Below are 13469 nucleotides of genomic sequence, written 5' to 3' on the forward strand. Positions count from 1 at the left end.
GATTGCCTCAAAGGATTAAGAATATGCTAGCTATGATCTTATTTTTGTTCCGCTTTTCAAAAGAGTAATTTATCAAGTACTGTATACTAAGTTCATGAGGGTGGCATTTGTACAATTCAACTGGTTCATGTGTGTTGCTCGCTGTTTATCATAGAAGGATTTTTTTTGTACTGAACACATCTTCTTGTACACTGCACTGCAATTCAATGAAAGACCATTCTTTTCATACATTAGCTCTAGTTTAGAAAACAGTTCACTACATGAATTGACCAGCTCAGCCTCAAGACCGAAATACCATTAAGCTTTCAGGAGGCTTGTCATTATTTACACTTAATATTCCTTCACACACTTTTTTTTCTGCCAAGAGGAACTTTGGAATAAGAATATCATTCACTTTCCATGTAGTTCATGCACCACGTTATGGATTGCTGTAGATATTGCATTGTTTGTGTCATTAGTCTGTTTTTAAAATAATCATATTTGCTCATTTATTTTGTGTGTTTCAAACATGCTTTGAGTGGCATGGAACTATGAATGAAATATATTTTATTCAAGTATGGCATGTTCTCCACTTTTAAGCTATCCTGAATTAAGTGTTGTTGAGTTGTCTTTATTGCTGAGATTTTTCCTTATTTTAAGTAATTCTCTGTATTATATTAGCAATTTGGTGTCTACAGAATAGTGGTCTTCAGCAAATAATTTATCATCACATCTAATGTGGCAAATTGTTTCTGATGTAGTGCTGTTTAATGGTGCATTACTGTATTTCACTAGGGGGTCAGTTGTTTCTTGACTAAAATGGACTTGTCAGCTACACAATATAGAAAATAGATATAAAAAAATGTGAGTTCTTTATGCACCAACAGCTACAGAAACTTTATAATGAAAAAGGAACATCAATCGATGTTAAAGAATAAAAACATTAGTTACTATCGTGTGGCACAAGTATGATCTTACTGACTTTATTGATACTGAGAGAGTAAGATGATAGGACAAATCAAAGCTAAAAAATGTTGAGTTTGATCTATTCCCTAGCTGCTGAATATGATTCATGTAATTCATATGCTTATTGTGATAATGCATCTTGGTATTTGCCAAGTAATTTCTGGATATCTTGTTCACAGTGTTATCAGCTTCTGGGATTTTTTACAGAAGTACTAGATCATTACTTACCATATTTTACAGACTACAAAATACACTTTTTTCTTCAAAAAATTGCCTCCAAAACTCAGGTGCATCATACAATCGAAATTAATATAAAAATGTCCAGTGTCACCAGTTTAAAAATGACCATTTCATATTCGATGCCACGGGAAACCTATCTGTATCTGGCAACATTGGATTCAATTGGCAGCAACAGTAAACTGATGTGACGAACATGGGTTGCTAGAACTCACAAGCTTGCAAACACTGTCTCTGTTCCATCCTGCCATCACAAACACAGTCTAGCCCATGATGCACCATTGCAGTCTACGGTACCAGTGAACTTGAATTGAAAGTGATTTTTGTTATTGGTAACAATACAATATTTTCGTTAATAGCTAGTTTCGTAATGCTCTGCTGTATAGTATATAGTTCTGAACTAAATTTTTGAGGGTTCCTTCTGCATGACAAAGGAATACTTTTCCTCTGTAACTGAATCTTGTGTTCATTCAATATGTATAGGTGCAGTTGTTGTACCATTAAGTAGTTTACCGAGGATAAACTGTGTTTGACACATCTTATCTTGAGTATTGAGAAATAATGAGAATGCTCTATGGCCCTTATCTCACTACTCTCACTCCCCTTGCTATATTTGCATGCAACAAGTCTAAGCTGGTGTTTATTTTATCCATGTATGCTTCAGCAATTTTCTGGACATTGTTTTAGATTATACCTCTTCAGTCAATATGCCACAGCACTGTATCTGACAGTATTGGTTCTATTTAGTGTATTCAAAGTACAATGCACATTGATTTATGAAATGTTGCAGGTGGCCTCAGGAAAACACTTTTCTGTTCCTATGGATTTCCTTTGCTATGGAAGCAACAAGATTTTCTATCCCTGTCTCACAGTTACCTCATCCCACAGATGACAGTCAATGTGTTCCTGTGTTGGATCATTACAGTCTAGATTATTTGACAAATTATTGAATGTTTTACTATTTTTATGGGTAAATTTATGAATTGATTACATGTTGGCGTTAAGGGTGTCATTTTGTTTGGAGCAGTATGAGCTTGTTCGTTCATTGTGATGCATTGATCCCATTAAGGAGAACTTCCAGTGTTGTGAAAAAAATTGAGGTGTATGTGGTGAACAGTAAATCATGTTGTATGTTTTCTGTGCAGTGTAGATTGTTTGAGTATTGATGTTGTGTCTGGATATAGGATCTTTTCAGTTTGTAATTAACTGTTGTATGCAATGTTGAATAAATTGGGGCCCTAAGTTTCTGAATTGAGCACCAGAGCGATCGCATTGCATATTGGGAAAATTGAATCTCTCACTGAAACGATAAAACGTAAGTTGTGTAACCCTTAGCCCAATTTCTTAACAAACAAATGGCTATGAAAGTACAATGCATCCTAGCTTTGACACTGAGGTCTGTTTATCGTGTTTATCAAGCTTGCTCTTGTTGTGTACTAGTCACATCAGAAGCCAAGCAATCAAGAAATTGCTCCACACCAAAGAATTTGGTGACTGCACACCATCCCAAATACTTTACGGTCTTTGCCTGCTGGCAGGCAGGGCAATTAGCAGTAGTATCCTGCAAAATATATGGCCTTTCTACTTGGCTGCAGATGCGCAGACACTACAGTTTACATTAGTGAACTTCATGCTGTTGCTCAAACTGCTGACTGAACAGATGATATGTATTCCTCCAAGAATGTTGCACCTTTTCCACCAGAACTAAGAGTCCTCTTTAAGTTCTGCGAACACAAGTAATTGAATTATCGTAGCAACTTACGGCTCTACAAATATGGCGTTCCACCCATACACCACAATGGTGACACATTTCCAGTAGAAATAAGCATTCATTCACTGGGTAGAATATGCTGGTATCACAGAAAATGTGGAATTGCTGTCCAGCTATGTCAGCCAACCTCTTACAAGGAAAAAGCCGATAGAAATTAGTAATCGACATGGCTGATTTCAAACCAGACTGTTGTTGACTTTTCATAACAGAGCAATCTACCGAGCTGCAATTCCTCATTGATATGTGTGCAGACGTCTCAATTTCTTCTTCTTCTCTCTCATCTTCCAGAGTGAAATAGTGATGGCAGTCACCTGTATGCTGCTACTGGATCTTTCATTCTTACAACAATGTCACCTTGCCTCTCAACTTCGATTTCAAAATCCATTCATATGGAGATTCATTGTAGCCAACATGCTCCATTGTTAGAGCATATTTCTTGTCATTTTTATAATCTGCCTGCAGATCTATGCTATCAGTGCCTGCTTGACTATTTATAGACATCTACACAATGCCAACCATGCCGGCATCAAAGTGGTTGGTGCGATTCACCAAATGACTATTCTTCCCAATTTCTCTGAAGTCACTAATCCTGTGTATACTTCAGAATCGGTAAACACTCAATTGTACATGACATTGTCGCCACACGAGGACAGTCAAACCATACATGATCTTGTCGTCTGCCTCTAGTTGTAATAAAGACCGGAAGCATGCTTTCTCAGTCATGTTAATACAAGGGATCTGTTAACCTTTATATAGTAGCTGGGCCTTACCACCCCATATTTTTAGTAAGAAGAGCAACAAGTGTCATCTTTGTGGTGATAATCAACAGCTTAACACCAGAATGGTACTGGATTGCTACTCTATTGTGCTGTATTAAACAAATGGACCCACAAAGTTACCGATCAATATCCTTAACATTGGTTAATGCTCAAACATATTCTGAGTTCCATTTTAATAAATTTCCTTCTGACGGAAAAGCTTCTGTTGACAAATCGGCACAGATTTAGAAATCGTCTCTCATGGAATACTTGGCTTGCCCTTTTCTCACATGATATTGTGCAAACCATGGATGAAGGGCAAAAGCAACATTCCATATTCCTAGATTTTTGGAAAGCCCTATCACGCACTGTTAGCAGAGGATTGAATTTCCACTAATGTAAATGGCTCAAAGACTTCTTGAACAATAGAGCCCAGTAGGTTATCTTCGATGGCTGCCGGTGTTTATCAGAGGCAAGGGTGTCATCAGGAGTGCCCCAGGGAGGTGTGATAGGACCACTTTTATTCCCTATATTCATAAATGATGTTATGGACAGGGTTAGCAGCAATCTGCAGCTGTTTGCTGATGGCACTGTGGTGTAGGGAAAGGTGTCGTCATTGAGTGTTCGTGGGAGGAAACAAGATGACTTGGACAAAATTTCTAGTTGATATGATGAATGACAGCATGCTCTAAATGTAGAAAAAATGTAAGTTAATGCAAATGAGTAGGAAAAACAAACCAGTAATGTTGGAATACAACACTCATAGTGCCCTGATTAACACATTCATGTCACTTAAATATCAGAGTGTAACATTGCATAGCGATTTGAAATGGGACAAGTATGTAAGGACTGTGGTAGGGAAGACGAATGTTTGATTTTGGTTTATTGAGAGAATTTTAGTTAAGTGTGGTTCATCTGTAAAGGAGACAGCATACAGGGTGCTAGTGCAACCTTTTGTTGAGTACTGCTAAAGAGTTTGGGATCCACACCAAGGAAGATATCGAAGCTTTTCATAGGAGGGCTGCTAGATTTGTTACCGGTAGGTTCGAACAACATGCAAATAGTACAGAGATGCTTCGGGAACTCAAATGGGAATCCCTGGTGGGAAGGTGACGCTCTTTTGAGGAATACTGTTGAGAAAATTTTGAGAACCATCATTTGATGCTGACTGCAGTGTGATTCTGCTGCTGCCAACATACATTTTGTATAAGGTCTACGAAGGTAAGGTATGAGAAATTACGGCTTTCTTCCTTGCTGTATGTGAGAGTGCAATAGGAAAGGAAATTAGTAGTGGTTCAAGATACCCTCTGCTGTGCACAGTGACTTGTGGATTATATGGATGTAGATGTACTGAGTCCACAATTTGACCATGTCCATATCAACATCATTGGACTTCTACCACTGTCAGGTTATCAATACTACCGTACAGTGATCAACAGTTTCAGTCATTGGCCAGAAGCTTGTCCACTGTAAGATGCAATGGCAGCAACTGCAGCCATGACCTTCTTTCATGAGTGGATTCGGTGCTTTGGCATTTCTCTCTACTTCATTACTGATCAAGGCAAGGAGTTTCCTGCACTTTCAGTATCATTCAGCATGAACTGAATTCAAACTGGTTATCTATGGCTCTTGCCTAGATAGCCATTGGCAGACTTAAGCCAGCTTTCACCTCACCTGATACTTGTAGCAGTTCAGGGACAGCAGCTAACACCATGATGCTGTTTACAAGGTCATTGGATGCATCCAACCTTCCAGTGCCAGAGCTTGTGCCTCTCAGGAAATCTCTGCCACCAGTCGTTCTGGATGTCACACATGATTCAACTCCAAATACTGTTAACAGTTTGGGGGGTAGTGACGTGGATAGAAAATCATGTTATACTTTATGTGCAGTGCTGTGTAGATTCTCTGTTTATTGATTTTGACTCTATACTTTGAATAAATGAATGAATATATTTTACACACACACACACACACACACACACACACACACACACATTCAAATTATTTGTAGTTTATAACTACGCAATGCAATTAACTGTAATATGACATGCTGCATAAATTGTATTTCCTTGTGGCAACCTTAACAAAAGACAAGCATGTCATAGAAACTAAATCTGTATACTATATGAGCATTAAGATATTACTACAATACAGAATGCTATTCACACTTACGCCAGCTAAATTTGTTGAACATACATTGCCACTGACAATGCTTGTTGGTATCTTCATTCTAGGAGGATTCCAGCATTGCAATGATTAACACAGTTAGGTAGCCTGCAGACAGGACAGCCCCATTGGTGTAGCTATTATTGCTTCATGATTTTCCTTGTCACTGACTGGTGTATGTCAGTCAACCACCTCTGTCTACAGTAGTCATAGAAGCTGTATATAAAAGAAATAGTATGTTAAGTATTCTTGTATTCATACAAACATTTCATGTCACCTTAAGTTTTTGAAGGTGCCTGTGATAACTGTAATAGCAACCCTCTCATATCTGTTGCACATTTCTCCCTTATTTGCAAATTCTGGTTAGCAGCTTCATCAATAGACTTGACTTGCCTGAAATCAAGCAGTATGTCAGAACATCATTTTGTAAGAAGCTTTCTTGCTCTTGACTTGACATATTGATAAGACCTATGAGTTTTAGGATTCAAGAGATCCTTGTCTTCCAGAACTTATCAAAGTCTAGTGTGATTTTAAATACTGTAAAATTACAGGAAGGCTGAATGGATCCCAGTACTTACTACAGGAGGTGAAATTTTGTTACTAGTGGTACAAACTAAAAGTAGAAAAAACTATTTCTAGTTTTCAGAACTTTTTACTTCCTTTGTCAGCGAGGAAAAAGATCTACTTCTGGGAAGATGACAATAGAGGGGTAGGTCATTCAGGTTCTAGGTAGGTTCCTTTCAACTTGAGGTTGAGGATCTTGCTTCTGTTTCTAACCTTCCCAACACTGTTCCTCTTTTGTCATTGACAAAAGAACTAGTAGTTCCAAAAGCTGTAAATGGACATATTAAAAGTAGAAAAATGTTTGGCAGTACTGGAATTTCACCTCCTGAAAGTAAGTACTAGGCAGTCATCTGTCTGTCTGTAATTTTACAGTTTTTGCAAACGAATTCACATTTTGATATAACATTTTATACATCAGTTACTGCAATGATGTGCTTTCTACAGTTGCCAGTTGAAAATTGGATGTTCCAGGGTGAATTTTGTTTAGTACATCATTATGGGCCAATGTAATATACTGATTTTTCACACTATGAATCTCAATTTTTGTTAATAACCATTATAATTATTTGATGCCAGTGTGTTATTTGAAGTTAATTTAGTGATTCAGAGGATCATACTTTCACTTTTGCATCTAAGTCAGACCAAGAGTGGAAGAAGGCTCTTTGTATGCATTGGAAATTCTTTCCAGTACTTTTCTCATCTTTTGATATTGATGCTAGAATAATTTGTATCAATCTAATTTACTGTAAGCAGGGTATTTATATTGTGAGTTTTGATGTGGGGAAGCCTGTGTATTGTCACGCACTTATTGCCAGCATAAATAAGCATGTTGGGTTCTGTCGTAATAACTCTGAATCCATTAAATTGATTTCCCTATCATTTGGTCTTGCAGAATCTCTCTTGATCTGGGATCCTGTGTGACTTACCTATTCAGTTCCTGAGAAGAGACTGTGGATTTATTTTATAGCCTTCGTTGATTCTCTTTAAAGTTACGGAAATAATTACACACGCAAAATACTAGTCTACTATGATGTGTTGACCAGCAAAGACACAAAAACTTGACCTATGTACTTTACTCTTCATGGGGAATGGGGCAAGGCCATGTAGGTGCCGGCCGAAGTGGCCGTGCGGTTAAAGGCACTGCAGTCTGGAACCGCAAGACCGCTACGGTCGCAGGTTCGAATCTTGCCTCGGGCATGGATGTTTGTGATGTCCTTAGGTTAGTTAGGTTTAACTAGTTCTAAGTTCTAGGGGACTAATGACCTCAGCAGTTGAGTCCCATAGTGCTCAGAGCCATTTGAACCAAGCCATGTAGGTGCCGGGTTACAAGTGACTCACTTTTTGTAAGGAGAAGGGAGTCACAGATTGGAAAAGGTGTTGGAGGAAGTAGGGGGTCAAAACTACTAGATTAGTAAGTACTGTACCAGTTTCAGTTCAAAAATGATGTAAAGGTCAGATGATGTGTAGGGATAGATTGGAACAGGAAGAGAGAATTAAAAGTGGAAATGTTGTACTATATTTTGTCAGTGGTGGGGCTGGAGTATGTTGTAACATATGGATTCGGGAAAGCAATTTTACATTGGAAAGGTTTACAGGGATTGCAGCCTTTGGATTGGGATCAAAATCTGAGAATGCCATATGATTTGAGACAATGTTATAGTGTTTAGGAGGGCAATGGAAACTGTGAATAGTTCAGGAAGAATTGCAGAGTGAGATAGTCTCATTTCAAAGCTTGACTTCTGCTGTAGCAGAACATTGTCTTGGCGCCACTCATCCTACTGAATATAACAACACGGAGATTCTGGCATGCACTTCCAGCTATTGGGGGAGTGTTATTAAGGAAGCTGTTGATATTACATTAGCAAGTGACCTTATCAACAGAGATGTAGGTTTTTGCTTAAATACTGTGTGAAGTCCTGCTCTCTCTCCTTCACCAGGAACAAAGAGATGGAGTTAATGCTACCTTACCAGTTGGTTATTAACATTATCTATTGATAACTTCTGACATTGGTCATCTTGCACCATATAATGGTGCTGGTGTTCACTGTGTGTGTGTGTGTGTGTGTGTGTGTGTGTGTGTGTGTGTGTGTGTGTGTGTGTGTGTGTGCATGGGGGTGCGCGTGCTTTATCTTTCATGATGTGCTTTGGAAATCAGGGTTTTAAATTCCCTTGAGGAACTTGTGTGCTGCATTTGGGCCTTGAAAGTAGCTGGGTGTCCACCTGCCGAAATGCTGGTGGTTGTTGAACATGTCACACAGCTGCGTTCCTGAGGTCATTTGCTTATTTGCACTGTTCCAAATTGTTTGATGCTCACACTTTTCTTTGTGTTTTGGAACTGTGTGATGAAGGGGCATATACAGTTGGTAATACAGGTGAATGTGAGGTTGGACATGGGTCTGATAGAACAGATGTTTCTGGAGTAGTTAGGGATCTGGAGAAGAGGTGTGGCTTAGAGGGATCCCTAAAATCTCATCAAGCAGTAACACTGTGGCCTTGAAAGTCTCAGCAGCTGAATATGAAGAAATGTTTATCAGAAGTATGCCATTTTAGTTCCTAAAACATTATTTATAGCTTAGTTAATAGACCATGAAGTAAGTTTAACATTAATGATCTGTTACAGGTGACCAAAGCAAACGTGCCAGAAGGTTTTATTCAGCCGGGCTTAGCTCTTAAGTACTCGTGTTTGAAAAATTTAGGCAGTATACATAATCAGTTGGAAGAGCCTAAAGCTGCACTGGAATGCTATTTGAAGGTATTGAAATGTGTCTCAAGCATGTGTGTGTGCATTAACTTGTCTTTGGTTGGCTGCTTATAATGTTGCTGGAAAGGATTACATAACAGTATTTCAGTTTGTGTTATCTCTTAATTGAATTTGTCCAATTTTGAGCTTTAACTTGATTAATATTGAAATTATGAACATTAAATGACTGGAATTTGTAGCTTAAAATGGGATTGTCCAGTTCTTTGGCAGGAAATTTTTTTGGATGAAACTGAAGTGTTTAGTGTGACAGCATCAAGAAGAAATTCAAAGCCCTATACTTGTAGCACTTACACTGGCTGCCCACTCATCTCTGAGAAGCCTGTTTGGACACAGACAAAAGATCGAGTACACATGCAGCTATGTGTATACAAGCGTGTAATTATAATCTGAAAAGTCACAATAGACCAGTGTCGAAGTATTATGATCACTAGATTTAACATAAAGGATACCATAACACACTAAAATCCAATCTCTACATGCACAATAACTTCATATAATCTTTCCCATGTTTAACCACCGTGTGCAAGGTGGAATGATACAAGTAGAATCAAAACAAAAGCAAACTGAAATTGTAGAGTAACATAGCATCAATAGCTACATTTGGAATAACTCTGTTGTAGAACACTGAAGCCCAAATTATTGAACAACTGTTCTAGAAATATGCATGGTTGTAATGGAGTGCGAGAGAGACCTGTACACGGATCTACTGGAGATGGAAGAAAGGAGAACAAAAAATATATACAATGAAACAACTGAAATATTATCATATTTTGTTTTGGCCAATTTCTGTGTTAATAAAATATAAATTTATTTAATACCAAAACTTCCATGCTAGCCATCTTCGGATTTTATTTGGTTGTAATGACTGGTTTCTGAGATTACACTCATCAGCATGTGACAATTTGTTGTCTTAGCTCACAAGCATGCCTCTGTCCTGCATTGTGTTGAAAGCCTTCAGGTTTGCTCATCATGTACATGATAGTAATGTATACTTACTAGTAACAAAAGCTGCTCTAGTATGACAAACTTCTCAAGCATTTTCAAGAAATTGAGGTTCAGTGATTGAGCTTCTGGAATACCACACAAGAGCACTTACCATGTATTCCAAAGTGCATTGGAGTTGGGGCATATTTTTTCCTCCTACAATAGTTCTCCATGAAACAGTTTTATCAGTACAATGCGTCACTTTGTTGGGAAAGAAGCAGCAACCATACTAATAATATAGACAGTTGTTGTGGTAAATGCATTGTGAGTTATAATAAGGAATCATGATGAAGTATCTTTTATTTATTGGCACATTCATGCATGTATACTAGGACTATACTGACTTCAAATAACATACACAGTATTTGGTAGGATACAAACAACTGCATTGATAAATACTGTTCATTTCATCTCAGTTATTTTTTATACCTTAATTGTACCTCACTATGAATGTACCACATGATTTATTATTATTATTATTATTATTGTTGTTGTTGTTGTTGTTGTTGCTGTTGCTGTTGCTCCTTTCCCAAGAAACACAATTTCCAGTAGTGATATAAATGCCTGCTGAAAGATTATTAAAGAAAAAAGAAAAGGGAAAGAAACTAAGATCGTGCCTTGAACAATGTTCACACAGGCCACTAATTTGTCGTCTTAATCTGTTGTACTAGTGCCTCTGCTCAGCAGCTAGCATTCTTGTATGTCATTCAACAATCTCTTAAAACTTTGAACCATGATATCTTGAATAGGTGTGAGAAGTGTATGATGCTAGAGCAGCATTGGTTACATCTGAGTACGTACTACTATCCTGTGAAAAAAGAAGAGAAATCCGTCACCCATTGGGTATATGCTTCCCTTGTAAGTTTTAGTCCATGGAGTATGAAAAAAAAAAGTGTTTTTCCTCATGAACTTTACAGTAGGGTAACCAGTAAAATTTATGAATAAGAAATTTCCACCTTACTGACAGAGTTAATCTCTGTAAACCAGGTGCAATGATTAATTAAAATCCAACAGTGAGGAGTTGTACTAATTTACAGAATAATGTTCATATTGCACTAGTAACTAACAAATTCACAGTTTTGAAGAGAACTGCTTAGCAAGAGGGAAGAATTTGTCTCTTTGGTTTCAGATAATTTATTTTTTAACTAGACTTCTTGTTAAGGGTTTGTAGAAGAGAACAAGAAGCAGATCAGATATGACAATTCAAAGCAGTGGAGAGAATTTCTCAGTGCGATCTGCTACTTCTGTTTATGGCACAAATTGCTCTGGTTTGCTTGGTCATTCTCAGAGTTTCTAATGCTGACATTGTGATACACACTCATCTATTATGTGATAATCAGTTTGCCTTTAGGGAAGCCACAAGTACCAAAGAGTCAGTTCTGATGTTACATTTGATAATAAAAGCAAGACTTAAGAAAAACCAAGCCACTTTGATAGGATTTGTTCACCTAATAAGTGTCCATCAATGTAAAGCATTGCAAGATATTTGAAATCCTTTGAAAAATAGAGGTATGTAGTGTAGGGGGTGTTGGGTAATGTGATACAATAAGAGTGGAAGACTGAGAGAGAAGTGCTTAGATTGAATAGTGTATAAGATGCTTCGGTAGTCTCTCTCATTTACTGTTTAACCTGTGTCAAATAACCAAAGAAGGAAATAAAAGAAATGGCCAGAAGTGGGATTAAAATTCCATGTGACAAGATATCATTTATAAGATTCATGGCAACACTAGTAACCACTTTGAAAGTGGGGAATAATTGCAGGACATGTTGAATGGAATGAACTGCTTACTGAGCACAGAATATGAGTTAAGAGTAAACCAACAGAGACAACAGTATTGAGGAGCAGTGGAACATTAAAGATCTTGTGAAGACGTCACTGTAAGACTTTTGCTACGTACTGTTGTTAAAGGTATGGTACTTCTGATCTACAGGTGCATAGCACAACTTTATGTATGAGTAACTAAGCTGTATACAAGCTTCTAGTTATACTGTGTGGTTAGAATTAAACTTTCCTTATTTAACACGTTATAACATGGAAACCGTATGAGTACCAAACTTGGTAACATTAATGTCCATAATAAGGGGTGTTTAATTTGCATGTTTGACAGTGCCACTGTCCAGTTCCAACTATGGCCACCAGCTGCCATGATCAGTCATCATGATTCATTGTCTCTCACTCCTGACCAGTCACAGTGCACTTGTTGACATGTGAACTTGAACTTGGACAAAAGGAGCAGGACATTATTGGTGAAGCTCTATTATCAAAACAACAGTAATTTTGCAGCTGCATGTTGAGAATATTGCTGGCTGAAAGGATTACGCAAGGGCCCACTTTCTCCGCCTGGCCGTCACTCTGGGAAGAGGCTGATGATTGGTTGCAACACAGGTGGTTGATGAAACCGCTGTTGCTATGATAGACAATGCTGCACGCAATTCCCGATCGCCAGTGTGCGTGCTGTGTCATGAGAGTTGAACATTCCGTGATCCATTGTACGGAAGGTGCTTCAAACCATTCTCAAGTGGTATCTGGACAAGATCCATATCGTACAGCAGCTTGCACCATAGGACACATGATGATGTGTTGACGTCACTCTCTACTTTCTCATAAGGACTGAAGTTGGTGAGGGCTAGCCCTGGACCATGCTGTAGGCAGATGAAGCTCATTTTTCTCTTGACAGGTGAGATGAATACACAGTATTGCCGAGTGTGGGGATCTTCACCTCCAGTCACTGTGCATGAAGTTCCTCTGTATGGTGAACGTGTCACCATATGGTGTAGCTTCACGGCTATGTTCAACATTGGGCCATTCTTTTTTGAACAGATTGGCATTCAAGGACCAAAGATGTGCAGCGTGACGGGCCAGCATTACTGTGATATGCTTTGCCACATGTCATACCCTCCCTACAGGAAAGAATCACATCGAACTAACAGCTTTCATGCAAGATGGGGTGCCACCACACGTTGCTTGTGAAGTTCACCTGCTTCTCTGAAACACATTTGGAAATGATAGAATTATCAGCCGATTGTTTCCAAATGTTTGGCTGGCATGATCTCACTCCCTGTGATTTCTGGTTGTGGGGCTACCTGAAGGACAGGGTTTACCAGGGGAACATTCACACATGTCCTGATGTGAAGTGCAGCATATTAATAGAGGTAGCCAGCATACCTACGGACGTGCTTCATTCTACTGTGCAGAATGCAATCCTGCACTTTTAGACTCTTCTGGACATTGATGGGTGCCATATTGAGCCCCTTTGGTAGCAGTAATGGTATTGGTATGTAA

General features: G+C 38.4%; 1 protein-coding gene across 1 annotated transcript in view; it reads left to right on the forward strand.

The window, feature by feature from the left end:
• LOC126468927 (calcineurin-binding protein cabin-1-like) overlaps positions 1 to 13469 on the forward strand; it is a 260620-nt gene that overhangs the window by 48083 nt on the left and 199068 nt on the right. Inside the window, exon 3 of the mRNA XM_050096590.1 lies at positions 9062 to 9193. Within this exon, the coding sequence (XP_049952547.1) occupies positions 9062 to 9193 (132 nt within the window). The remainder of the gene's footprint in view (positions 1 to 9061; positions 9194 to 13469) is intronic.

This window comes from Schistocerca serialis, chromosome 1, assembly GCF_023864345.2.
Source record: "Schistocerca serialis cubense isolate TAMUIC-IGC-003099 chromosome 1, iqSchSeri2.2, whole genome shotgun sequence".
NCBI classification, from domain to species: Eukaryota; Metazoa; Arthropoda; class Insecta; order Orthoptera; family Acrididae; genus Schistocerca; species Schistocerca serialis.